Source organism: Triticum urartu, chromosome 7 (assembly GCF_003073215.2).
Source record: "Triticum urartu cultivar G1812 chromosome 7, Tu2.1, whole genome shotgun sequence".
In the NCBI taxonomy this organism is placed as follows: Eukaryota; Viridiplantae; Streptophyta; class Magnoliopsida; order Poales; family Poaceae; genus Triticum; species Triticum urartu.
In genome coordinates, this window is record NC_053028.1 from 68,402,096 (window position 1) to 68,427,803 (window position 25,708).

At 43.5% G+C, this 25,708-nt stretch overlaps 3 protein-coding genes across 4 annotated transcripts; all 3 read left to right on the forward strand.

Moving 5' to 3' along the window:
* The first annotated feature begins 2,017 nt into the window (after window positions 1–2,017).
* LOC125525000 (GDSL esterase/lipase At5g45910-like) lies at window positions 2,018–4,583 on the forward strand. 2 transcript variants are annotated; one of them, XM_048690027.1, is made up of 5 exons: window positions 2,018–2,359; window positions 3,190–3,405; window positions 3,529–3,680; window positions 3,769–4,048; window positions 4,139–4,583. In XM_048690027.1, exons 1-5 carry the CDS (start codon window positions 2,053–2,055, stop codon window positions 4,354–4,356), a joined length of 1,173 nt encoding a protein of 390 aa, XP_048545984.1. In that variant the 5' UTR covers window positions 2,018–2,052; the 3' UTR covers window positions 4,357–4,583. The 2 variants fall into 2 exon arrangements, with proteins under 2 accessions (XP_048545984.1, XP_048545983.1); XM_048690026.1 differs by having other exon boundaries at window positions 3,769–4,043.
* A 5,339-nt stretch (window positions 4,584–9,922) lies between these two features.
* On the forward strand, window positions 9,923–13,408 carry LOC125525681. The gene is made up of 3 exons (XM_048690682.1): window positions 9,923–10,479; window positions 10,969–12,453; window positions 12,942–13,408. Exons 1-2 carry the CDS (start codon window positions 10,158–10,160, stop codon window positions 11,046–11,048), a joined length of 402 nt encoding a protein of 133 aa, XP_048546639.1. The 5' UTR covers window positions 9,923–10,157; the 3' UTR covers window positions 11,049–12,453; window positions 12,942–13,408.
* A 2,294-nt stretch (window positions 13,409–15,702) lies between these two features.
* Window positions 15,703–16,020, forward strand: LOC125518378 (transcription elongation factor 1 homolog). The gene has a single exon (XM_048683244.1). It carries the CDS (start codon window positions 15,703–15,705, stop codon window positions 16,018–16,020), a length of 318 nt encoding a protein of 105 aa, XP_048539201.1.
* The last annotated feature ends 9,688 nt before the right edge of the window (window positions 16,021–25,708 follow it).

Below are 25,708 nucleotides of genomic sequence, written 5' to 3' on the forward strand. Positions count from 1 at the left end.
GTCGGTTTATAATATAGTCTAGTTGCACACACACAGATGTTAAATTGGCTTGTAATGTAGTCTAGTTGCACACATATTGATGTTTAGTTGGCAGGAAGACTAGTTGCACACGCGTATGCTTAGTTGGCTTGTAATATAGTCTAGTTACACACACATTGATGTTTAGTTGGCAGGACACTAGTTGCACACACATATGCGCAATTGACGCGGCAATGTAGTCTAGTTACACATACATTGATATTTAGTTTGCAGGACTAGTTACACACATATATACTTAGTTGGCGGGACAATATAGTATAGTTGCACACACATTGGTGTTTAGTTGACAGGATTATTGACACACACATATGTTCAGTTGGTGCGGCAATGTGATCTAGTTGCACATACATTGATATTTAGTTGGCAGGACTATTGACACACACATGTGCTTAGTTGGCGCGGCAATATAGTTTAGTTGCACACATACTGATGTTTAGTTGGCAGGAAGACTAGTTCGTCGAAACATGCCCATGCGAGATCTACTTTTGAAGAGCACGTCGCGATGGTTTCAACGGTGAAAACGAATCTGAATTTTGACACGTGGTTTAGAAGATATGTCTTTTATAATTTTAAAAACCAAAAATTAATGCACAAGTGATGAATATGAGAAACATTAGTGCAGCAGCATGCAGGCGTTGAAAAAAAGACCACATAAAGGATGATTAATTAGTAGTGTTTTTTAGCCAAAAAATAATTAGATAAACTACTATTTGACAAAAAGGCAGGCTACTCAGCGGGCACCCAGCCGCCCACTAGACGCGTCCTTTCTTATGTTGGCGTGGAGGCTAGCTTTTAACATGCATACAATACTACATGCATTGAGTATTGTACTGTCAGCACGTTCAGTCACATATCACAGAGATTCCTGCTGCTGCTGGCTTTTTTCTATTATATAATTGTACACATCGGTTCTGTTCGATCAAACCCGATGACCAAACCGACTTCTCGGTGCACCAAAGCCTCGGTTTGACATTATTTTATTAACTGATCGGTCATTGATTTCTCAAAACCGAACTCATATAGAGACCAAAGAACCGCACTGTTCGGTTCGGGGGAACCGAACGCCCAGTCCTAGATGGAACCGAGCTATATATCTTATGCCAGCAATTCACCCCACCTAGCCACTATTGCAGCGGGGGTTATACCTGATGGGGCCCATCGACGTGAAGATCAATGGCACAAGTATGTGGTAGTACCATCGACTAACTCTCCAAGTGGATCTTTTTTTTGGCCAAATAACTCTAAGTGGATCAAGATTGAACAACTTACAAAGATTACATCGATGGTAGTGTAAAAGTTAGTGTGGAAGACCTTGATCTACGTGCACTACATCCAACAAGAGCTCACCATTGACAATGGGCCCCAACTTGATTGCCACCTGCTTCTCGTTTGACCTTTTCAAATTTGACCTTTTTTTTACTGAGATTATCTTTTCTCGTTTCCTACTAAAATTCATTAGCTTCATGAGTTTCGTCTGAAAAGTGGACGGAAGTTTTCCCTGGTAACAAAACAATTTTTGATCGGAATGCCGAGCGAAAAAATTTCCCCTGTTACCAACAACCCTCGGAAGGTCATCCATCTTGCAACTTCGAGCTGGGTGACCTAGTCCTCAAGCGTGGATTCTGAGACAAGAAATAAGTAATTGTGACTGTTTCTTAGAAAACTAATGATATAGTGTACTATTTGTGATATATTTTTTAAAAAACAAAAGAATGATATAGTGTACTATTTGTGTAACATAGTGTACGTCTTACACTTTATATGATCGCTCAGCTCTACCTTCGAGTCCTCCAAATGCCAAGACTTCCATTAATACTATTGTTGAGAGCATAGCAAACGCGAGCAAATATGTTGAAATCCAACGACCCTTATGACTCAACTGATGCCCAAGTGTTCATCTATTTACTCAGCAGTTACCAACGAGCAGTGTGTCTATATATATATTGGCCAACCTCGCCACCATTAGATCACCAAGCGAGATCTTTTCAAGTGCTTCAATATATTGAGCCAGCCATGAAGGTCCCGAGCTTCTATTTACGCTCGTGGGTGCTCGTGGCTTCCTTAGTCATCCAACTGATCACGGCGATGGCCAGTGATGACGGCAGCGGCACTACATCGTCGACGGTGGGGGCGCTGAAGAAATACAACGCCATGTTCACCTTCGGTGATTCGATGGATGAGACCGGCAACATATGCGCCGCCAGCAGCAACAAGACGGAGCTCGATGTGCTGACCTGCACCCACCCGCCGTACGGCGAGACCTACTTCGGAAGGCCGTCTTGCCGGTGGTGTGACGGCCGCGTGGTTGTCGACTTCATCGGTAAGTGATCCGTTTCTACGCGAGTTTTCCAAAGTATTCTGTTTGTTTTATTAAAAAAAGTACTCCCCCTGTAACGCAGTATAAGACATTTTTTGATGTATAGTTGGCTAAAATAAACGTTCTATGTTTTGTTACATTTCGTTACAGAGGGAGTAGCACGGAGCACGCATACATATTTTTCCATGATGATCTAGCTATACACATCTCAACGTAGATGTTGATATTTTCTATATACATTTAGTAAAAGATACAGAGTATAAAGTTTGACTTAGAAAAAATTCGGACATCTTATAAAAAGAACAATGCAGCATATATTAATTAGGGCGCACCAGCACAGTTCTCGACCAAATGAATATTGATCTGAGGTGCATATATATAGTCTAACTAACAATAACCAACTTTACTTAGAAGTAGACAGTTTGGACAAGGTTCACAAGGTTTGGTTGGAAGTGTTTAAAAAACTTAGAAATTATTTTTTATTAGGTGCGTCTTGTAATTTCACTAGCTAAGAGATGTGCTAGATTTGGAAACTAATACCAAAAAATATTTCTACATTATTGTATTTCCTTACAACCCAAGAAAAGAATTTGTTCTGGCCAACATATAAAATGAAGGAACTGAAGTCATGATTCTTGTCATCTTGTAAGCAGACAATTATTATAACAAGCAATTCTTGACAAAAAAGTACTCCCTCTGTCTACTCACCGGATTTTGGGACGGAGGGAGTATGACCACCATGTTGAGAGAATTTTCTGTGTTTGATTGACTTGCACATCACCTGATCAGACAAAAGTTTTTTTAAAAATATTTTTATTGTCCCTGACTGCCAGCACAAGCACTTGGGCTCCCATTTGTCCCACCATCGAAAGCAAAAGGCCAAGATTTTCGGCGCGGCGTAAGCATGGCCATCACCGGCGGCACGGCCATGAACTTCTCCTTCTACAAATCTCTCGGCATTGAAGATCCGGTGTGGAACCATGGCTCACTGGACACCCAGATCCAGTGGTTCAAAGTGTTGATGCCCTCCATATGCGGGACACAACAAAGTGAGCGCATACTCCAATTTTCCTAGGTCTTTTGTCTTTGAAATGTTCGACTTATAAGTATGTCTGTCCAAATTTAATTTAAGCCAATGAAGAAGTCTAAATTAACTCGCTTCCTGCCTGTAGGTTGCCAAGTGTACCTGCGAAAATCGTTGTTCATGTTCGGTGGATACGGCGGAAATGATTACAACGTGCAGCTGCTTGAACTTGGCTTGACACCAGAGCAGGCAATGAACTACACCCCAAAGATCGTCAGTGCCATCGCTAACGGCATTGAGGTATGTATGTACCATTAACTGCAATGTTACATGCTCCAGTTAAGTTGCTCCACTGACACCTGATTTCGCCATGCATTTTTGTACACAGAAACTGATTGCTCTTGGCGCCGTGCACGTGGTCGTACCGGGCATATTCCCGACGGGCTGCCTCCCGATCTTCCTGTCCCTCTTCGGCGACGCCGCCAGCGAGACCGACTTCGACAACACCGGCTGCCTCAAGCCCTACAACCGCCTGACCGAGTACCACAACTCGCTGCTCCGGAAGCAGGTGGACGCCCTCCAGCGGAAGCACCACAACTCGACGAGGATCATGTACGCGGACTACTACGGCCTCGTGTATCGGATGGTCCAGGAGCCAGAGAAGTTCGGCAAGTTTCCTTCGTATTCTTGTGAAATCGTGGAGAAATCTATCGATCTTATTGGGTTGGTTGTGTGATCTTATGTCGATTGGTCCCTAGGGTTTACCAAGCCATTCGAGGCGTGCTGCGGGGCGGGAGGGGGGAAGTACAACTTCGACGTCACCGCGAGGTGCGGTATGGAGGGGGCCACCACCGCGTGCAGCGACCCGTCGACGCGGATGAGCTGGGACGGCATCCACCCAACGGAGGAGGTGAACAAGGTGATCGCCGGCGCATTGCTCAGAGGACCCTATTGCACCCCTCCGATCCTAGGCTGAAGCCGCCGAAGCTTATGCGTCGCCGCATGGAAACAGAGTCAGACTCAGAAAACTTGTGATCAAGCTGAGAATAAAAGCGATACACGCGCTGCTGGCGCCGTCAAATTCTCACTTATATAAATTTGTTCATATATAATACTCACTCCGTTCCACATTAATTATGGCTTAGTACAAAGTTGAACTAGGACAACTAATATGGAACGGGAGGAATACATAAGAAAAGTTCATCGTGCTAAAAATACGTACATATCTACGCCCGAATCGTTGCTAGGAGGTCTCACAAAGCGGCTAGAAACCCTAGCCGCCAATCCATTTACCGCCGCTCTTGCCGTCGCTAGAGCGCTCACCGAGCAAAGCCCATGCTGCACCTGTGATGGCAGATAGGTTCTGATATGGAGAGCTTGGTGGAGCAGAGATAGCCTTTGTGTTTTGTTTGGGGCGGCGGGTTGTCCTCGTGTAGGCAGTGGTGGAGCTAGCAGGGGGTCCGCCCTCTCAAAAAAAATCATAAAAAATATGACATGTGAACGTTTTAACTAATTACCAATATCACATAAAAATAAATCAATATGATCCTACAAACACACTAAAATTCTCAGTTGATGTTATTTGGGCCAAAAATGATGTGCAAAATTATGCATGTGTTGGGTTCATCTACTGGATAGCATAGCACATAAAAAATAAACCCTCAATAAGAAATTGCGCAGTTCATACCTTAATTTTAAATTGGGTAGTTCATACCTCAAATGAGAAAAGACTATGTTGCTGCCGCCAAACTTGGGCACTGGGGCACTGGGCGGAGAAGGGATCCTCCTCGACGGCTGGGCGTCGGCCGGTGACACGCGAGAGCGGCAAGCCGGCTATGTCGAGGGTGTCTGGCGTCACGACTCGGGAGTCGAGACAAGGCGGGTGGTTGCCTGGTCCTGCTCGATGTAGTCCTTGCCTCGATCTGGACAAGGGCGTGTTGTGTCTGCGCTCGTTCCAACAGGTAAGTGTTATTGGTCCATTTTTTCCCTCTGGACAAGGGCGTGGTTGCCTGTAGCTCTGCCCCTGCGTGTAGGAATGATGTCCTCCCTGCCCTATCCTTGTTCCATTGGTGTGTTTAGCACGTGTGGTGGTGTGTCTCCAATGGGTCTTTCGGAATCCGGTCGGTCTTGGTCTTCGGTGAATCTGTCCGGATAGGACCGACACTCATGGTTGCCACCGTGTTCTGATCTACATCAACGATTTCCCGGTGGGTTTAAACAAGTTTGCTCCGCTGATACGGAGGCCCGGTGGCAGCAACAAACTTTGCTCACATCGCACTGCTGGTGGATATAGGAGGAAGATGATTTTGATACCCCTAAGGATGTGGATGTAATTTAGTTTTTTAAGGGTGTATTTGTAAGGATTTGTAATACTTCATATATGACCCTATGCCTTTCTGCCAAAAAATATATTCATCACATATAAAAGATAAGAATTGTAGTGTCTACTTTTATAGAGCTTAGAAAAATATTAAAACTTTCATGAAGACTGAAATTTAATTAATTCTTAGTCCACCGAGAATTAGAAAACTACTTATTCTTTCCCTACTTAGTTTACCACCCGGTGGCAGTTGGAAGTTGCACTTTAGAACTTGCGTAGAGCGAGAGACTAGGGTTTGGAAGGCAATTAAGCTGATGTTTTATCGACTAAAGTTTATACTCACTAGGGTTCCTTCTAAGAGCTTTCCTAGTTGTCTGTCCACCCTCACCTTCGGGTGCATTTCAGCGCCAGTGAGGTGGGGGAACTCTAGTCTGGGTGGCTATATAGTCTTAGGGCAGCGTAGCTAGGTATATGGATGGCGGTAGTGAGGTGATGGTGCCATCGGCAATGAGGAATAAAATATCCCTGTCTACCCTCATTCTGATAATGTTATTTGGCATCAATGGAGGGCGTGTGGAGCTTCAGTCGAGGTCATATTTTGGGCTTTCTTTTTATGTCTAGGTGGTCTTTAACAACATTGTTCAATGGAGCGGACAACACTACAAGAAATATGTCAACTAGTGACCTTCTGTCAGTGACCCTGGAAGAATTGGTTATAGATCTATGACCATTTGAGATCAATTGGTCAAAAGCTGTTCAGGGGGCTCCAAACCCTAAACTATAACGACCATTTTGGTCAGAAAGGTCATAATTTCCTTACACGAAATGGTCATAAAGCAGATAGCACTGGTCCGCTGCCTTATTTCTAGCTGATCATGACCAATATTTATGGTCATAACCTTGTAAATTGTGGTGGGTTGCTATGACTAGGCGCCGCCTCATCAGTTTTGCCTATGTGTCATGTCCATGTGGCAGTTTTTGCCCTAGGTTGTGAAACAACCTATATTTTTGTCATTCCCAAAATTTCCAAAAAAATCTCATAAATTCTTTGGGTCATATCTTCGTCAAATATGTAAAAAACCTTCCTTTTATAGTTCAAAAATAATTTAAAAATATTCATTTTCCTATTTTGTTCACAACAACACTTTATGAAGGAAGTGCTATTTATATATTCTTGATTGCCCTCGAAATTTTTGGGTACTTTTTTCTATTCAAATCATTGCCTCATGACAAAATTTAGCTCCATTTTGCTAGAAAATCTTCCTCGGCAAATTTCCAAAGTTTTTGTCCACCTAGAAGCATTGTGAAGGAAGTACCTTTTTTATATATCCAAATGACATGAAATTTATATAATTCCTTCATATTCCCAAATTATCACCCTCCTCTAAATTGCAGCTCATTTAAATCAGCTATGTGAGCCCAGGTTCAATTTATATTTTATGGCCAGATTGGCATATTGCAAAGCAAGTGTTATCTGGACCCCTCCTATTACCCTCAAACTTTTTGGGCATTCTTCCATACCCAAATAATCGCCACATGATAATATTCAGTCCATTTTCCTAGTAAATCTTTCTCAGGAAATTTCCAAAGTTTCTACCTTGAGAGAAGCTTTGTGAAGTAAGTACTAGTTAGGCTTACCCAAATGATTTGAAAATTTACAAGAGCATGATCATACCTATGTAACTTACCTACATCAAATTTGAGCTCATTTCATTCATCCAATTTCTCTCGCTAATTTTCTCAAGTTTCTGTCCAGAGAAGAGCATTATGAAGGAAGTACCACTTTGGCACGTCCAAATGGTATCAATTTTCTACAGTGCTTTCCTATGCCCAAATAACCATCCTCCACCAAATTTCAGCTCAATCCATTCATTATTTTGAGCCCAGCTTCAACATTTATATTTTTTTCCAGTGTGGTACTTTGCAAAGAAAGTACCACCTAGGATCCTCCTTTTGAGCTAAAAATTTGTGAATACATTACTCTTAGTATATGATCATCCTCAGTCAAAACTCACGCCCATTGGCCATGTGCATTTCCCGTACCGCTAATCAAACACTTGTCTACTAATTCATCTTTGAGCATAGGTCGGTCTCCTCGTGAGATTCTTCTGTTGTAATTTTCTTCCTAGCACCTATCTGGGGAGTGCCCAACTCACTAGACATGTCTAGGCCTCCCAGAACACATGTCAACAACAAGGTCACGCGGTGACCACGCAGCGGGCATGCGAGTTTACGCGCTTTGGAGTTGGGGCCCTGGGCCACCATCCAAAACTTACGTATCGCCACCAAACCATGTATTTATGCTTACATACATACTTATGTAATTATAAATGATTTTTGGGAAAAATAAAGAGCAAACAATAAGGTAGCTGCAGTTCAAATTTGACTCGCTTCCTCCTGAATCAGCAGAAAATTGTCTTTTTCACCAGAGGTGGATCAAAACTTTTGAAACCCAACCATTTTGTCAATTGTGCACTAAATATGGCCTAGTATTTTATAAAATTGATTAGGTCCACTTTTGCAACAAATATATGGTAGGTCATTCACAAAAAAACTCATTTCAGGCACTCAAAAAATGGAAAATAATTTTTTCGTGCAAAGAAAATTATAACTTCCTTAGGCAACATTGTTTGTCATTCCAATATGCACCCTTGTGCATAATATGAGATCATTTGAATAAACTATGCCATGAATGTGACCATAAGATTGATCATTTGGCTTGAAAGCCATGAATCTTCACGCATGATAGCTTATTTCTAAGAACACTTTTTTAAAATAATCTTTGTATTACAAGTTATTATTTTTCCTGGTAACTTGGTCACATATAATGACACAATGCGAAGGTTTTCCAATTTTTTCATTTTTTTAAATTTTTTATGCCCATTTCAAAATGCGGTCAAAACGGCGGGCTTGACCATTCCTAGCTAGTGGTTCAATCTTGGAAAACTTTTGATGTTTCTCTGATTAAATAGATACTTATATACCTAGAAATAATTTTTGGAAAAAATAAAGAGCAAACTATGAGGCAACATCAGTTCAAATTTGACCCGCTTCCTACTGAATCGGCAGAAATTTATCCTTTTCACAAGAGGTGGATCAAAACTTTTGACACCCAACCATTTGGTCAATTGTGCATTAAATATGCCCTAGTATTTTAGAAAATTAATTTGGTACAATTTTGCAACAAATATTTGGTAGGTCCTTCACAAAAAAACTCATTTTGGGCACTCAAAAATGGAAAATGATTTTTTCGTGTAAAGAAAATGATAACTTCCTTAGGCAACACTGTTTGTCATTCTAAGATGCACCCTTATGCACAATATGAGATCATTTGAACAAACTATGCCATGAATGTGGCCATAAGATTGATCATTTGGCTTGAAAACCATGAATCTTCACGCACGATAGCTCATTTCTGAGAACACTTTTTAAAAATAATTTTCGTATTACAAGTTTATTATTTTTCCTGGTAATTTGATCACATATAATGACACAATGCGAAGTTTTTCCAATTTTTTGATTTTTTTTGAATTGTTTATACCCGTTTCAAAATACAGTAAAAACGGCGGGCTTGACCGTTCCTAGCTAATGGTTGAATCTTGGAAAACTTTTGATATTTCTCTGATTAAATAGATACCTATGTACCTAAAAATATTTTTTTAAAAAACTAAAGAGAAAACTATGAGGCAGCTATAGTTCAAATTTGACCCGCTTCCTCCTGAATCAGCAGAAATTTGTCTTTTTAACGAGAGGTGGATCAAAACTTTTGACACCCAACCATTTGGTCAATTGTGCATTAAACATGGCCTAGTATTTTATAAATTGATTTGGTCCAATTTTGTAACAATTATTTGGTAGGTCCTTCACAAAAAACTCATTTTGGACACTCAAAAAACGATTAAAAATAAGTACAAAGATCAGAAATGCATACAAATTAGTGCTCATTCATAAAATGTGGTCTAACTTGAGTGAAAATTGATGTGATACCCCTTTGCAAAATATTTTTGATAGCTGCTTCACAACATAGCTCTATCTCTAGTACTTAGAAATTATTTTAAATCACAGATTCTCGGACCAATCGAAACACTTCTCACGGATCACCCCACTCTATCTGGTCTGAACCGTTCACACCAAGCGGATCCAACGTCTCTCACTCACCTCTCAGCAGGCCAACCCAAACCTTAGCAGCCCGCGGTCGCATCTCTCACCCTTCTCCCCGAGAACACACCCGTCGCCCCCTCTCCCAGATCCAGATCGACGACGGCGTCCCTTCGTCGCCGCCCCCTCCTTCCCCATCCAAATCTCCTGCTCCCCACCCCGCAGGCGCTCTCACCCACCCATCGGCGGCCTCGCTCCCAAAATCTGCTCTCTTCACCGCCGCCGACGCCCCACCACCATCCCCCTCCCCTCACCTACCCCCACCTTCTCTCCCTCACCCGCTCTCATCCACCGCGGCCATGGTTTTGGCTTCTCTCCGGGCGGATTCCTCTGCGCCGACGAGGAGCCGATATCCGCCCTCCCCCGACGACCATGCCGGTGGCGCAGGACCCCGCGGGCGCGACACTGCCTCCTCCCGCAGGAACCGCCGCCGCCACATGAAGTCCTCCTCCGCCAAGGCCAACGCCAACGTCGCGGCGGCCCCCGCGGTGCCCGCCCCGGTCCCAGCGCCGCCCACGCCGATGCAACGCCTCTTCGACACCAGCCGCGAAGTCTTCGCCGCCTCCGCCCCCGGCATCGTCCCGCCGCCCGATGTCGTCGTCCGCCTCGCCGCAATCCTCAGTAAGCATCCCCTCCCCTCCCCGCCCCCCTCCCCGTACCCAATTGCGCGTGTGTTTCCCGTCTGATTGCGGTCGGTAGAGTCCTAGGTGGTAGGTTGCTGTCCATAGTTCGATTCGTGTCCCAGGTAAATTCGTTTGGGATGGATCGCATGGCATGGGCGCCCATCAATCCGTGTTTCCCGTGCTTATGATTTAGGAGGATGCCCTTTGGCTGTCACTCATGCTTTCACTCATTAATTTATTCGTGCAAGTTCAGTACACATTGTCGTACTACTACTAGCGCTTGTCTGTTCAGCTGTCAAGTTTTCTCTTCCCCACCGTGGAGTACTTACTAGTGGAAGGGAATGATGCTGCATTAGCATACACTTAGAGTCTGTACATACAGATTACACAATAATTTTAAACAAATTTGATCCTTCAATCTGCTCTCTAGAACTTAAAAATTCATTTGGTGCCTAATTGGTAGGCTTCCTCTGTTTCCTTGCTGCAGGTATTTACCAGGGTGGTGCGTGGAAGGTCAGGGTTGAACTTACAGAAGCTTACCCTTACAAATCGATATATCAGAACTAGTTTACTAGTCTTGACTTTGAGGATTTTTACTAACTGAAGCATCACATTTTTGCTGTTGTCCTGCTGTTGCTGCAGACCTTGTGAATATCTTTGAGGTGTTCCTGCCTCAGCTTCTCCTGTACCCTAACCCCTCGGACCTGTGACTCCTACATGCTCCTTTTCTGGCATGCCATGAGGTCCAGGCCCCTGGTATTTCTTTTTTGCCATGCACGCGCCGGCATGTCTGCCTGCCTGCCCGTGCCATCCCACGCCATTGCTGCAGCACCACTGCTCTGTTCTACCAACATTAATAATAAGTGTGTCTAAGTGTGTCCTGTTGAACCTGACAGTAGCTACCACTGTCAGTGCACCTGTGCTTGCCATTTTGTGTGTTACTCATTTGTCCCATAAGTTTGCATTACTCTGCATAGAGCTTGCTTCAAAACATTGCATTGTCCGAGTGAGTTTGGGGTTTACAGTATTCATATTGTCTGATGTTGAGTTTGTGTCACTCTGCATGCCCATACTATTAGCTTTCGTTCATCATTGCTGGTGCTGGTAATCACTAGTGTCTGAGTAAGTGTGGAGTTCACAGTATTAATATCGTGTGATGATGAGTTTGTGTCACTCTGCATGCATGCCGAGTTCTCCATAAGCATTGCTTTGCTACTCTGCTTCCGTTCCTCGCTGCTGCTGCTGGTAATCACTCTGGCAGTACAAGCCTTTTAGGTGATACATTGTCAACAAAACATGCTAAGCTTGCCTATTCGATACACATGCCTAGGCACAATCGTTAGGACCGGGCTCCGCGCGGCAAGGCGCGCTGCAAGTCTAGTACAACATGAGGTCTAGTACAACATGACAGTCATGAAGTTGCATTATTTAGCCACTGGTAGGGTAGGATATACCCAAATATGGTCAGTATAGGAACCAGGGTCCCCTAATTGCTAGCAAAACTTGTGTAATGAGCTCTTGTTACCTTCTACTAATGTTTAGTCTTGTTTTTTTAGTACTTCTGTGTTGGTATCCGGAAATAAAATTCATATGTTTATATATATATATGTTCTTTTAGATAAGTATGTCAATACATAACTAGTAATGTAAATGGTGTGACGCAGTTCTAAATAAAAATGCAAATAGCTTGTGAATGTCAATCTCATGTGAGTCAGTCAATGAACTTACTATATTAGTCTCTTAGACCAATACATGCTTTTCTATAACTTTAGATATTTTCCAGAATAGTTTGCTTGGTCCTTCGTATCTAAAGCTTGCATGTACTGTAGAAGCTCTACTTTATGCTAATACTTGCTTGTGTAACATTTTTCATGGCATACTTCTAAATGGACAAGTATATGCGACGTCCAGCGTCAACGATGATGCGGACCATATGTTCAACTGCAGTCCCATCCATTGCATCGACACAAAGGTATGTACTCTGTCTTGCTGAACAGATATGGGCCTGATGCTTGATGTCCTTATGCCTGATGCATGTATCATGTGACATACACATAATTAACTTTGACATAGTTGCTCTGTTACAGCAGATGGCAAGATGAATAGCTAGTATCTGTTTAATTCAATCATGCACCAGGTAGTTTAATAGGTACTATTGATTGAATATGAATGTTATTCCATATACTCAAATGGAACTTTGATCTGCTGTAACTTTGAATGATGGTTTTTAAACCTTGTCGTGTATGTGAAACATTCCATGCTCGTTTGCTGCTAAGTTTGTCATATGTGCCAATTCAATTCCCAATTTTGATGAATAGCCATATTATGGATAAGTAGAATGATATGGTTAATAATAATAATAAGTAGAATGATAATATACTGGTGTATCTTTACTTTTTATTTTAAAAGTACTCTGTATTCTATCAGTGACATACCTTTTGTTCTCTTTTGAATGCTCAGATGTTTTGCATCAGCCTGTCATTGCTAAGGGAGAAGCAGGACTTGGAGAAGAAATCTTTCCATTAAGCAGATTACATGTTTGGTTGCTGTGAAGTACCAGATAGGCTAGTTCTATTTTTTTTCACGATCCTGGAGTATTTCAGCAGCGCCATGCAAATGCAGTAGCGTTAGGTTTCTGATTCACCTTTTGTAAAAACTTAGTTAGCCCGCATTCAGACATTAGTAGCTCAGCCAGCCAGCCACAAATAGTATTGCTGGATGAATGGTTGTAATATAATAATATTGCATGTTGCCCAAGATAGCTTGTGGTGTGATGTGTTGTAATGTCAATGGCATAGTATTTTTTTTGGATTGGATCAATTTTTTCGGAACTGGGCTAGGCCCAAGTTATATTGGACAATTATTTTTGAGGGAAAAACATGAGAGGCCCAGCAAAGAAATGGCCTAGAAAAATACATGATCAAAAAGAAAATCTGCTGTTAAAAGGGCCACACAAAGAAATCAATAAGGCTGAATTGTTGGGCCAGACCCATGTAGCTAATAAAAGCACAGGAAAAAAATACATTAAAAAGGCTGAATTGTTGGGCTTGGCCCATGTAAAACATCTAATCGAATCGGGCTGAATCTTGTCAGTGACCTTTTCAATTGGTCATAATTTTGCCATGTCGGATTGCCACGTCGGATCCGACGTGGTCTGGGCAGACAGACAGTGACCAAAACAAAAGATCATGGGTTCAACGACCTTCTATTTTGGTCGTAAACGTCTACGACCTTCTCACAGAAAAGGTCGTTAATTTCAGTTTACGACCGCCGACTTTTGACCTTCTATTTTTGGTCACAAAAAGGTCACAAATGAAAAACTATGACCTTTCAGCGACCAATAGTGAGGGTCACAAGTTTACATATTTTTTGTAGTGAATGGTGGCTCCTGCTTTGATCTTCTGGCTTCCTCTCTTTTCAACAATGCACAAAAGGTTTGGCTTCATCGAGAACCTAGTGATGTAAGGCATTCACAATTCTGTCTGGTCGGATCTGTGATGATTTTTTAGCCTCCTCACCTTCTTCTCCTTGATGGCGATTTGATCCTGAGGTCATTGTCAACGTTACCCGGGCTCCGAGTGTGTCTCAGTGATGTAGAGGCGACATCGAGTTTTGCTCACGGTGCACCACCAATGAGTGTAAGAAGAAGACAACACCGATAAACATAAGAACATATGTGCTATTTTCTTATTTTGTAAGGAAGTCTTGTAATGATCCAACAATTTTAATATATGGGCTTGGCCCTCTTCAAAAGCCAAAATTGAAGTACTCGCATTTTGATTTGCTTTGATGGCTTCGTTCAACTATGGAGCAAGCTGCGTGTATTAATCAATGACATCACCAAGTTAGGGCCGCAATTTCTTGATGTTCTTGTTGTTCCATAAATAAAATCAGGAGCGACCTCCATACATACAGAAATAAATCGTTTTTGACAGGTGCAAGGAAATTTTGATTGTACTTCGGCTATGTATCGCTTTATGCGAGACAATAGCTCGGCTCCCCTGTAGGGAGCGTTCCCACTGGCCATGTGGTTTCGTCACGCTAATGTCACGTCTATTTTCTTTTATCTTTCTTTAGTTTTGTTTATATTAAAAAATATATTAAATACCTATATTACAGAGAAATAATTTAATTAGTTTCATTTAAGTGCTCATCGCATAATTAAAAACATACACGCACTATTAAAAAAGCTTGCTTTACTTTAGAAAAATTTTGTAAAATAAAAACAATACATTTGGCAACTAAAAAAATTCACGCGTTTGAAAAATATATGTGACATTTTCTCAAAAGGTTACACAGTGTAAATAATATTCGTTTAACTGAAAACACATTCCTTACCATTGAAAATGTATTTTTCATTTAACAAATGTTCACAAATTTCAAAAATATGTTTGTAACAACAACACATATTTGTGACTTTTAAGGAAAATGTTTATACAATGTAAAACAATGTTCACATAGTTTATACTAATGGTTCATGTCTTTTGAAAAAATGTTTCAGTGTGTATTTGAAATATTTGAACACATATTTGAAAAAATATTAGCAATGTGTTTTAATAAATGTTAAATGTATAAAAAAATATTTTAGATATATACGAAAAGCATACAATATGTATGACAAAAAGTAGAAATCAAAACATATATTTAGAAAATATTAAGCATGTATTCGAAACATGTGTAACATGAAAAATAAGTAAAAATATGTACGTAAAAATGTATAATATGTATGAAAAATAGACACGTGTTGAAAATAATTAGATATGGAAAGCTGAAGAAAAAAAAGAGAGAAACCGATGCAAAAAAGCGTTACAAAACAGGGAGAGAAACTTCCGAGCAGCTCTAGTATTGGGCTGTCCCAGTGGCGCGGCGCTGTGGGCAGGACTAATTACGACTCGCAGCAGGCGAGAAATAGCATTTTCGTAGTAACAAGGCCTATGATATGGTTATAAGACCTTTGGGCAAATTCTCAGAACGGGCCTGTTTGGGCCATGAACATCGATGCAGGCCGACACGGCAACCGGCAACAGGCAAGATCGCTGTATTGTACAGCCACCGGGACTCGCGGAGCAAGAGAGAAACAAGTCTGGCCACGACACACCGGTATATAAAGCTTACGCCCAGAACGCGGCGGCGCGCTCTGCCCGGTGCACCCCAAGTCCACAAACCTCCACCCCGCGCATCCTCTCGCCTAGCTCGCGCTCCGCCTCGGATCGACTACTAGATGGGGAAGCGGAAGTCGACGCGCGGGAAGACGGCGCCGCGGAAGAAGGCGGAGAAGCTGGACACGTCCTTCTGCTGCCCCTTCTGCAACCACCCCAACAGCATCGACTGCAAGATCGACCTCAAGCACTTGGTCGCCGAGGCCTCGTGCAACACGTGCAGCGAGAGCTACTCCACCACGGCGCACGCCCTCACCGAGCCCGTCGACGTCTACGCCGAGTGGATCGACGAGTGCGAGAAGGCCAACGCCGACCGCGACCGGGATGAGGACAACGACGTCGTCCGGGATGAGGTGGACGACGAGGAGGAGTACGCATGATCGGTACACCGTGTGATTGTGTCCAAGTACACAAGTATAGTACTACGAAAGTACGGCGGCACGTTTTTTCTTTCTTTCTTTGCGTAGCGTTGTGATTGGATATTTGGATGCCTCGATTCTTCCGTGTAGATATTACTAGCATATATGAAGGTGCGTGGACTGAACTAGTAATTGAAGCGCCAAATACCTGAATGGAGTAAGAATCAGTATACACCTACTGTAGTAAACAGCAGACAAGTTTTTTTGAAACGGAGGCAAAAGATTTGCCTCATATATTAAATAAGGAAGAGAGAGAGAGTTTGTTACAACACATGACAATTATTCTCGCAATAAAAATGACCCTAGTTTCTTTGCCCCTGCTTGGATCCAAAGGTTTGCCTCGTCTTCAATGATGCTGAGCAAGATTTGCGGAGGTGCGCTCTTTTGCCTGAACATTCTTGCGTTGCGCTCATTCCAGATAACCCATGGCACTAGCATGGTAATCGATGCCTTTGCTTTTCTGTCGGTGGTGCCCGTGGTGCATGTGCTCGCCCACCAGGCATGAACGGAGTCAAACAGGTGCCATGTGGACGTGTCCATGTCGTGGATGCAAAATTTCGGAATAGCCATGTTCCAAAGCCTGAGAGTGAAGCGGCATCTGAAGAAAAGATGAGGGCCGCATTCCTGCACCCGTTGGCACAAGGGGCAGGGGCCACAGTTAGGCCATCCGCGCTTCTCCAATCTGTCAGCAGTCCAGATCCTATCCTGAAGCGCGAGCCAAGCAAAGAACTTGACTTTTGGTGGGGCCCAAGCCGTCCAGACCATTTGGTCCATGGGGGAGAGGACCATGCCCAAAAATTGTGCCCTGTAAGTAGAGGCCACGGAGTAGTGCCCATATTCCGTGTGCTTCCATAGGATGCCATCCTCAGTCAGCTCATCCAGGTGCACCTCGTGCAGTAGCATTCAAAGGGTGAAGAATTGGGCAACAGGCTCGATGGAGACCGATGCGGGCAGTCTGATTTTGAGGATCCACGCATTGTCCTTGAAGGCCTCCCGTACCTTTTAGTGCTTCCGGGAGGAAGTCCTGTAAATGAGCGGAGCAATGTCTTTGGGCTTGCGACCAAGGAGCCAAGGGGAGTCCCAAAAAGGAGTCTTCGCACTGTTCCCAACCGTGATGGTGGTACAGGCATAGAAAAAGTTGAGGTCCTCCTCATCGCACGGGTTCCCACTCCCGACCCACAACTTTATGGGCTCCTTCCACTCGTACCAAGGCCACCGCAAATGCAAAGCCCGAGCGAACTTGTTGGTGTTGAGGACCCCGAGTCCACCATAGGCGAGCAGCCGGCTGACAACATCCCAATTGACCTTGCACTTTGCCCCGGATGTCGTATCCGACCCCGACCATAGGAAGGCCCGCTCAAGCTTGTCGATGTTTTGCAGAATGGTGGATTGTATGACAAGTGGCGTGATGAAGTAGATCACTTGGGAAGCGAGGACCGACTTAACAAGGGCTGCGTGGCCAATGGTGGTGATGTTTTGGGTGTCATATGTAGTCAGTCTACTTGCCACTTTATCGACAAGAAATTGTAGGTCGGCGAGCTTCAGCTTCCACACAGATAGCGGGAGTCCCAGGTAGCGGAGCGGAAAGGAAGCCCTGACAGCCAGTAGCCCTTGCGTGATGTGGCCCAAGTTAAGGTTGCCGCACCGAATGGGGACCATTGAGCTCTTATGGAAGTTGGTGCAAAGGCCGGTGACTTCACCAAAACCTCGCAGAATGGCCGTGAGGTTGTCCACATCTCTTTTGATCGGCGCCACAAACACAGCCGCATCATCCGCATAGAGAGAGGTTCGCACCATGACCCCTCTCCCTCGGACCTTATGAAGAAGGCCCTTCCTTGTCGCCACATCAAGGATTTGCTTCAATGGGTCAATAGCTATCACAAAAAGGAGGGGAGAGACGGGGTCCCCTTGCCATAGTCCCTGGCCATGTTTGATGGGGGTACCAGCTACCCCATTCAAGAGGATCCTCGAAGATGAGGAGCATAGCAGAGCCGCAATCCACTCTCGAAATTTGCTTGGGAAACCTCGCCTCCGTAGGAGGTCAAGCAAGTACTCCCATTTGACAGAGTCAAATGCCTTGCGGATGTCCAGCTTGAAAAGGAGAGGAGTGTTGCTCTTGTGCAAGCGTCGCGCAAGGTTTCTAACATACATGAAGTTGTCGTGGATGCTCCGCGTTTTGATGAACACACTTTGAGCGTTGGAGACGAGGGCGGACATGTGCGGGCCAAGCCGGATAGAGAGCACCTTCGCGATGATCTTGGCGATTGCATGGATGAGGCTAATGGGCCTAAAGTCGATGATGCTCTCTGCCCCATCCTTCTTGGGAAGCAACACAATATTTGCAGAGTTTAGCCAGTGTGGGTTTGTTGTGTGGAGGGAGTCAAAGCGTTGAATCATCCTCATGAGGTCGTTCTTGATGATGCCCCAACACTTTTTGAAGAATAGGCCGGTGAAGCCAAGTAATTTTGGCATACTAATGGTGAACAAAGGAGAATCGGCATGGAGTTACCTTCACCGTCAGTGTGGGCTTGTTGGGATTAATATCAAAGCTCCTTCTCAAGTGCATCGCTCAGCACACCAGGACTACCACGAGCCTCCACATAGACATGCTCCAGTGAAGAGAGGTTCTCCAACCAAAATTGATAATCCCGAAATTGGTGCTTTATTGCCACAAAATTGAAATGTAACTCCAGGATTTGTAGCTTTTGCAATGTTCCTTGTGCAAAGATGAAACCAATGGAGCTAATACTTTCTATACCGAACCTTGTCAGGGACTGGAAGGGACAACCATTGTCAATGACTAGCCTTTTATCTGTGACTTTTGCCCAATACGGTAAATACATAGAGAGGTCATGCAGAGACGGCATGCTGCCAAGTATTTGGAGGTCTTCCACTCTCGGTTCTCTTAATCCGATTGCCAGGGAAGAGAGGGAGGGCAAGGTGGACATTGATTTTAGAAGCAATGTAGAGACCATCCTATTACCCATGTCAACGAACACCAGTTGTCTTAGCTGAACAAAGGTTGATGGCTCTTTCATTCGCAAAAAAAGGTTGATGGCAATCTTTGTTGGTGCCCAATGTAAATCCTGCACTGCCGTCTCACAACTCGTGGTTGGAGCCTTTTTACACTACCATGAAAGTTCCTAAATGATCTCTCAGAAAAAGTTTGGTAGATTAAAACAACCCGCTTTTGTCACTGTTCAACGGCTTAAGAGCATCTCTAGCCAAACCCTTATAATTGAAGCCTCAAATGCATCCTTAAACCTTAGCTCCTTAAATTGTGGAGTTAACAAAAATGTTGTTTCTAGCTGAACTCTTATATTTAACTCCTAACTTATTTTGCACATAATTTTGTTCAACACATAAATTGAAACTACTTGATTCCAGCTCAAACTTAAACAATGCTAGCACATCATACATTGTATAGCATAAATTTAGATAGTTCAAACTAAATTAATATAAATTTAAATAGTCTTCCGCCATGAGCTTCTCCCAATTCACGCCATCATCGGTTGAGTTGTCGGACGAAATTTCTATCATGGAGGGTCTAACCTCACCCCCCACCCACCCCGATGGTCCGGCCTCATGGAATCGGAGCTCGTTCGCGACGCTATGTAAGCCTCATTGATGTGCCCTGCCACAATATGCTCGAAGGCCTCCAATTATCCCTTGCCTGGCGATGGCAGACCACTTGGGAATCGGCCACGGGGTTTTTCCCATACAACTACTCAACGCCGGCCCTCATCGACCACTATGCCCACGCCTTGAGCTGCTCGATGTCAGCCAATGTCGTCCCATGTTTAGGGCCTGGGAAGAACCTATTAGCACGAGGATGCAGAGCTACACCATCGAAGACCTCCGGCTGCCGCACATGATCCTGCTCTAGTGCGTCGCATCGAGAGACAACGTTTGGCATGCTCATAGTGTTGGCACTACATGTAAGCTTTTCTAGCATTGACTTTAATCCTAATTGCAAGTTTTGATTGCTTAGTACTCCCTCTGTTCCATAATATAAGAGTGCTTTTGACACTAGTGTAGTGTCTAAAACACTCTTATATCGTGTGACGGAGGGGGTAGTGTATTAGTCCTGTCATGGCAAATCGTGAGCCTGTGACCAGTTACCAAAACATGATAACATAAGGATATTGGTGTGCTTCTTTTTGCTCCTCATAGGAATTACATTAAGATTACAGTTTCGACACATAAGAAGTCCAACGTATGTATCGATCATAAAAAAAGAAGTCTAACGTAGTATACTACAAGAGAGCAAACATTAATCGAAGCATCAAAATAATTTGCTCTGCTCAATAATATCTCAAGATTTTGGAGTAATTGCCCTTCCTTGGATTATTCAAGACAATGCAAGGCTCACAGTCACTCGAACGGAAATGGAGCGCCATATTGGCTAATTGCCATTAAAAGAAACTGAAATGAAACATTGTGTTGATTGCATTTTCAGCAAAGGGTCTAACATTGCTGACTAACTACAGTTCATCAGATATAACAAACTGAAGCAAAACTGAAGGTACAAGTCAGTGACAAAACTAAAATTTACATTAAGGTTATTCGAAGTCATCTCTCTAGCTTTAGGCTGGAATGTTATAATTCCTCATTTATGAGCTTCAGCCAAGGTAGATAGATACAAGAGGAGCTCTCGGCCTACCAGAACCAGACACCCCGTCTTTAGTTGTAGACAGATACAAGGGATTCATCACTTTTTTTTCTTTTTTCTTTTGGGAAAAGAAGGATGACCCCCGGCCTCTACATCTGGGAGATGCATACGGCCACTTTATTGATTATTCTTGAGGACCTTACAAAGTATTACAAACAATATATCTGAATCCACCATCTTGGCAACATATGCCGCTACTCCTATCCATATGATGAAGGGATGCTAGCTAGGCCACTACCCAAACCACTCACCTAAGCCTAACATCAAAAGCCGGAAGCCCCAGCCGAGCCACATACCGGGTCTGGGGCACAATCCGATCAGACACACTCGTGTGTCGTCGCCGCCATCTTCCACAGGTCCGTCTTCAGATCATTGATAACCCACAAGTATAGGAGATCGCAACAGTTTTCGAGGGTAGAGTATGTTGGGGAACATAGTAATTTCAAAATTTTCCTACGCACACGCAAGATCATGGTGATGCATAGAAACGAGAGGGGAGAGTGTGATCTACGTACCCTTGTAGACCGACAGCGGAAGCGTTAGCACAACGCGGTTGATGTAGTCGTACGTCTTCACGGCCCGACCGATCAAGCACCGAAACTACGGCACATCCGAGTTTTAGCACACGTTCAGCTCGATGACGATCCCCGGACTCCGATCCAGCAAAGTGTCGGGGTAGAGTTCCGTCAGCACGACGGCGTGGTGACGATCTTGCTGTACTACCGTCGCAGGGCTTCGCCTAAGCACCGCTACAATATTATCGAGGATTATGGTGGAAGGGGGCACCGCACACGGCTAAGAATATGATCACGTGGATCAACTTGTGTGTCTAGGGGTGCCCCCTGCCCCCGTATATAAAGGAGCAAGGGGAGGAGGCCGGCCGGCCCCTATTGGCGCGCCAGGAGGAGTCCTCCTCCTAGTAGGAGTAGGACTCCTACTAGGAGGGGGAAGGAAGTGGGGAGGGAGAAGGAAAGGGGGGCGCCGCCCCCCCTCTCCTAGTCCAATTCGGACCAGGGGGGAGGAGGTGCGCGGCCCACCCTGGCTGCCCCTCTCTCTCTCTCTCCACTAAGGCCCATATGGCCCATTACTTCTCCCGGTAGGGTTCCGGTAACCCTCCGGCTCTCCGGTTTTCTCCGAAATCACCCGGAACACTTCCGATGTCCGAATATAGCCGTCTAATATATCAATCTTTATTTCTCGACCATTTCGAGACTCCTCGTTATGTCCGTGATCACATCCGGGACTCCGAACTAACTTTGGTACATCAAAACTCATAAACTCATAATATAACTATCATCGAAACCTTAAGCGTGCGGACCCTACGGGTTCGAGAACAATGTAGACATGACCGAGACACGTCTCCGGTCAATAACCAATAGCGGAACCTGGATGCTCATATTGGCTCCTACGTATTCTACGAAGATGTTTATCGGTCAGACCGCATAACAACATACGTTGTTCCCTTTGTCATCGGTATTTTACTTGCCCGAGATTCGATCGTCGATATCTCAATACCTAGTTCAATCTCGTTACCGGCAAGTCTCTTTACTTGTTTCGTAGTACATCATCTCGCAACTAACTCATTAGTTGAAATGCTTGCGAGGCTTATGTGATGTGCATTACCGAGAGGGCCCAGAGATACCTCTCCGACAATCGGAGTGACAAATCCTAATCTCGAAATACGCCAACCCAACATGTACCTTTGGAGACACCTGTAGAGCTCCTTTATAATCACCCAGTTAGTTGTGACGTTTGGGAGCACACAAAGTGTTCCTCCGGCAAACGGGAGTTGCATAATCTCATAGTCATAGGAACATGTATAAGTCATGAAGAAAGCAATAGCAACATACTAAACGACCGGGTGCTAAGCTAATGGACTGGGTCATGTCAATCACATCATTCTCCTAATAATGTGATCTCGTTAATCAAATGACAACACATGTCTATGGTTAGGAAACATAACCATCTTTGATTAATGAGCTAGTCAAGTAGAGGCATACCAGTGACGTTTGGTTTGTCTATGTATTCACACAAGTATTATGTTTCTGGATAATACAATTCTAGCATGAATAATAAACATTTGTCATGATATAAGGAAATAAAATAATAACATTATTATTGCCTCTAGGGCATATTTCCTTCAGTCTCCCACTTGCACTAGAGTCAATAATCTAGATTACATAGTAATGATTCTAACACCCATGGAGCTTTGGTGCTGATCATGTTTTGCTTGTGGAAGAGGCTTAGTCAACGGGTCTGCTACATTCAGATCCGTATGTATCTTGCAAATCTCTATGTCTCCCACCTGGACTAGATCCTGGATGGAATTGAAGCATCTCTTGATGTGCTTGGTTCTCTTGTGAAATCTGGATTCCTTTGCCAAGGCAATTGCACCAGTATTGTCACAAAAGATTTTCATTGGACCCAATGCACTAGGTATGACTCCTAGATCAGATATGAACTCCTTCATCCAGACTCCTTCGTTTGCTGCTTCCGAAGTAGCTATGTACTCCGCTTCACATGTAGATCCCACCACAACGCTTTGTTTAGAACTGCACCAACTGACAGCTCCACCGTTTAATGTAAACACGTATCCGGTTTGCGATTTAGAATCATCCGGATCAGTGTCAAAGCTTGCATCAACGTAACCGTTTACGATGAGCTCTTTGTCACCTCCATATACGAGAAACATATCCTTAGTCCTTTTCAGGTACTTCAGGATGTTCTTGACCGCTGTCCAGTGATCCACTCCTGGATTACTTTGGTACCTCCCTGCTAAACTTATAGCAAGGCACACATCAGGTCTGGTACACAGCATTGCATACATGATAGAGCCTATGGCTGAAGCATAGGGAACATCTTTCATTTTCTCTCTATCTTCTGCATTGGTCGGGCATTGAGTCTTACTCAATTTCACACCTTGTAACACAGGCAAGAATCCTTTCTTTGCTTGATCCATTTTGAACTTTTTCAAAATTTTGTCAAGGTATGTGCTTTGTGAAAGTCCAATTAAGCGTCTTGATCTGTCTCTATAGATCTTAATGCCCAATATGTAAGCAGCTTCACCGAGGTCTTTCATTGAAAAACTCTTATTCAAGTATCCCTTTATGCTATCCAGAAATTCTATATCATTTCCAATTAGTAATATGTTATCTACATATAATATCAGAAATGCTACAGAGCTCCCACTCACTTTCTTGTAAATACAGGCTTCTCCAAAAGTCTGTACAAAACCAAATGCTTTGATCACACTATCAAAGCGTTTATTCCAACTCCGAGAGGCTTGCACCAGTCCATAAATGGATCGCTGGAGCTTGCACACTTTGTTAGCTCCCTTTGGATCGACAAAACCTTCCGGTTGCATCATTACAACTCTTCTTGCAGAAATCCATTCAGGAATGCAGTTTTGACATCCATCTGCCAAATTTCATAATCATAAAATGCGGCAATTGCTAACATGATTCGGACAGACTTAAGCATCGCTACGGGTGAGAAGGTCTCATCATAGTCAATCCCTTGAACTTGTCGAAAACCTTTTGCGACAAGTCGAGCTTTGTAGACAGTAACATTACCGTCAGCGTCAGTCTTCTTCTTAAAGATCCATTTATTCTCAATTGCTTGCCGATCATTGGGCAAGTCAACCAAAGTCCATACTTTGTTCTCATACATGGATTCCATCTCAGATTTCATGGCTTCAAGCCATTTTGCGGAATCTGGGCTCACCATCGCTTCTCCATAGTTCGTAGGTTCATCATGATCTAGTAGCATGACTTCCAGAATAGGATTACCGTACCACTCTGGTGCGGATCTTACTCTGGTTGATCTACGAGGTTCAGTAGTATCTTGTTCTGAAGCTTCATGATCATCATCATTAGCTTCCTCACTAATTGGTGTAGGTGTCACAGAAACTGGTTTCTGTGATGTACTACTTTCCAATAATGGAGCAGGTACAGTTATCTCATCAAGTTGTACTTTCCTCCCACTCACTTCTTTCGAGAGAAACTCCTTCTCTAGAAAGTTTCCGAATTTAGCAACAAAAGTTTTGCCTTCGGATCTGTGATAGAAGGTGTACCCAATAGTTTCCTTTGGATATCCTATGAAGACACATTTCTCCGATTTGGGTTCGAGCTTATCAGGTTGAAGCTTTTTCACATAAGCATCGCAACCCCAAACTTTCAGAAACGACAACTTTGGTTTCTTGCCAAACCATAGTTCATAAGGCGTCGTCTCAACGGATTTTGATGGTGCCCTATTTAACGTGAATGCGGCCGTCTCTAGAGCATAACCCCAAAACGATAGCGGTAAATCAGTAAGAGACATCATAGATCGCACCATATCTAGTAAAGTACGATTACGACGTTCGGACACACCATTACGCTATGGTGTTCTGGGTGGCGTGAGTTGCGAAACTATTCCGCATTGTTTCAAATGTACACCAAACTCGTAACTCAAATATTCTCCTCCACGATCAGATCGCAGGAATTTTATTTTCTTGTTACGATGATTTTCAACTTCACTCTGAAATTCTTTGAACTTTTCAAATGTTTCAGACTTATGTTTCATTAAGTAGATATACCCATATCTGCTTAAGTCATCTGTGAAGGTGAGAAAATAACGATATCCGCCACGAGCCTCAACATTCATCGGACCACATACATCTGTATGTATGATTTCCAACAAATCTGTTGCTCTCTCCATAGTACCGGAGAACGGTGTTTTTGTCATATTACCCATAAGGCACGGTTCGCAAGTACCAAGTGATTCATAATCAAGTGGTTCCAAAAGCCCATCAGTATGGAGTTTCTTCATGCGCTTTACACTGATATGACCCAAACGGCAGTGCCACAAATAAGTTGCACTATCATTATCAACTCTGCATCTTTTGGTTTCAACATTATGAATATGTGTGTCACTACTATCGAGATTTAATAAGAATAGACCACTCTTTAAGGGTGCATGACCATAAAAGATATTACT

What these genes read in the sequence shown, in the direction of transcription:
- LOC125518378 (XM_048683244.1), top strand. Translation starts at nt 15,703, where the DNA reads ATGGGGAAGCGGAAGTCGACGCGCGGGAAGACGGCGCCGCGGAAGAAG.
- LOC125525681 (XM_048690682.1), top strand. Translation starts at nt 10,158, where the DNA reads ATGGTTTTGGCTTCTCTCCGGGCGGATTCCTCTGCGCCGACGAGGAGC. An exon ending in CCGCCTCGCCGCAATCCTCA is followed by an intron (nt 10,480 to 10,968) that starts GTAAGCATCCCC and finishes TCCTTGCTGCAG; the next exon opens with GTATTTACCAGGGTGGTGCG.
- LOC125525000 (XM_048690026.1), top strand. Translation starts at nt 2,053, where the DNA reads ATGAAGGTCCCGAGCTTCTATTTACGCTCGTGGGTGCTCGTGGCTTCC. An exon ending in CGTGGTTGTCGACTTCATCG is followed by an intron (nt 2,360 to 3,189) that starts GTAAGTGATCCG and finishes CCTGACTGCCAG; the next exon opens with CACAAGCACTTGGGCTCCCA. An exon ending in ATGGTCCAGGAGCCAGAGAA is followed by an intron (nt 4,044 to 4,138) that starts GTTCGGCAAGTT and finishes ATTGGTCCCTAG; the next exon opens with GGTTTACCAAGCCATTCGAG.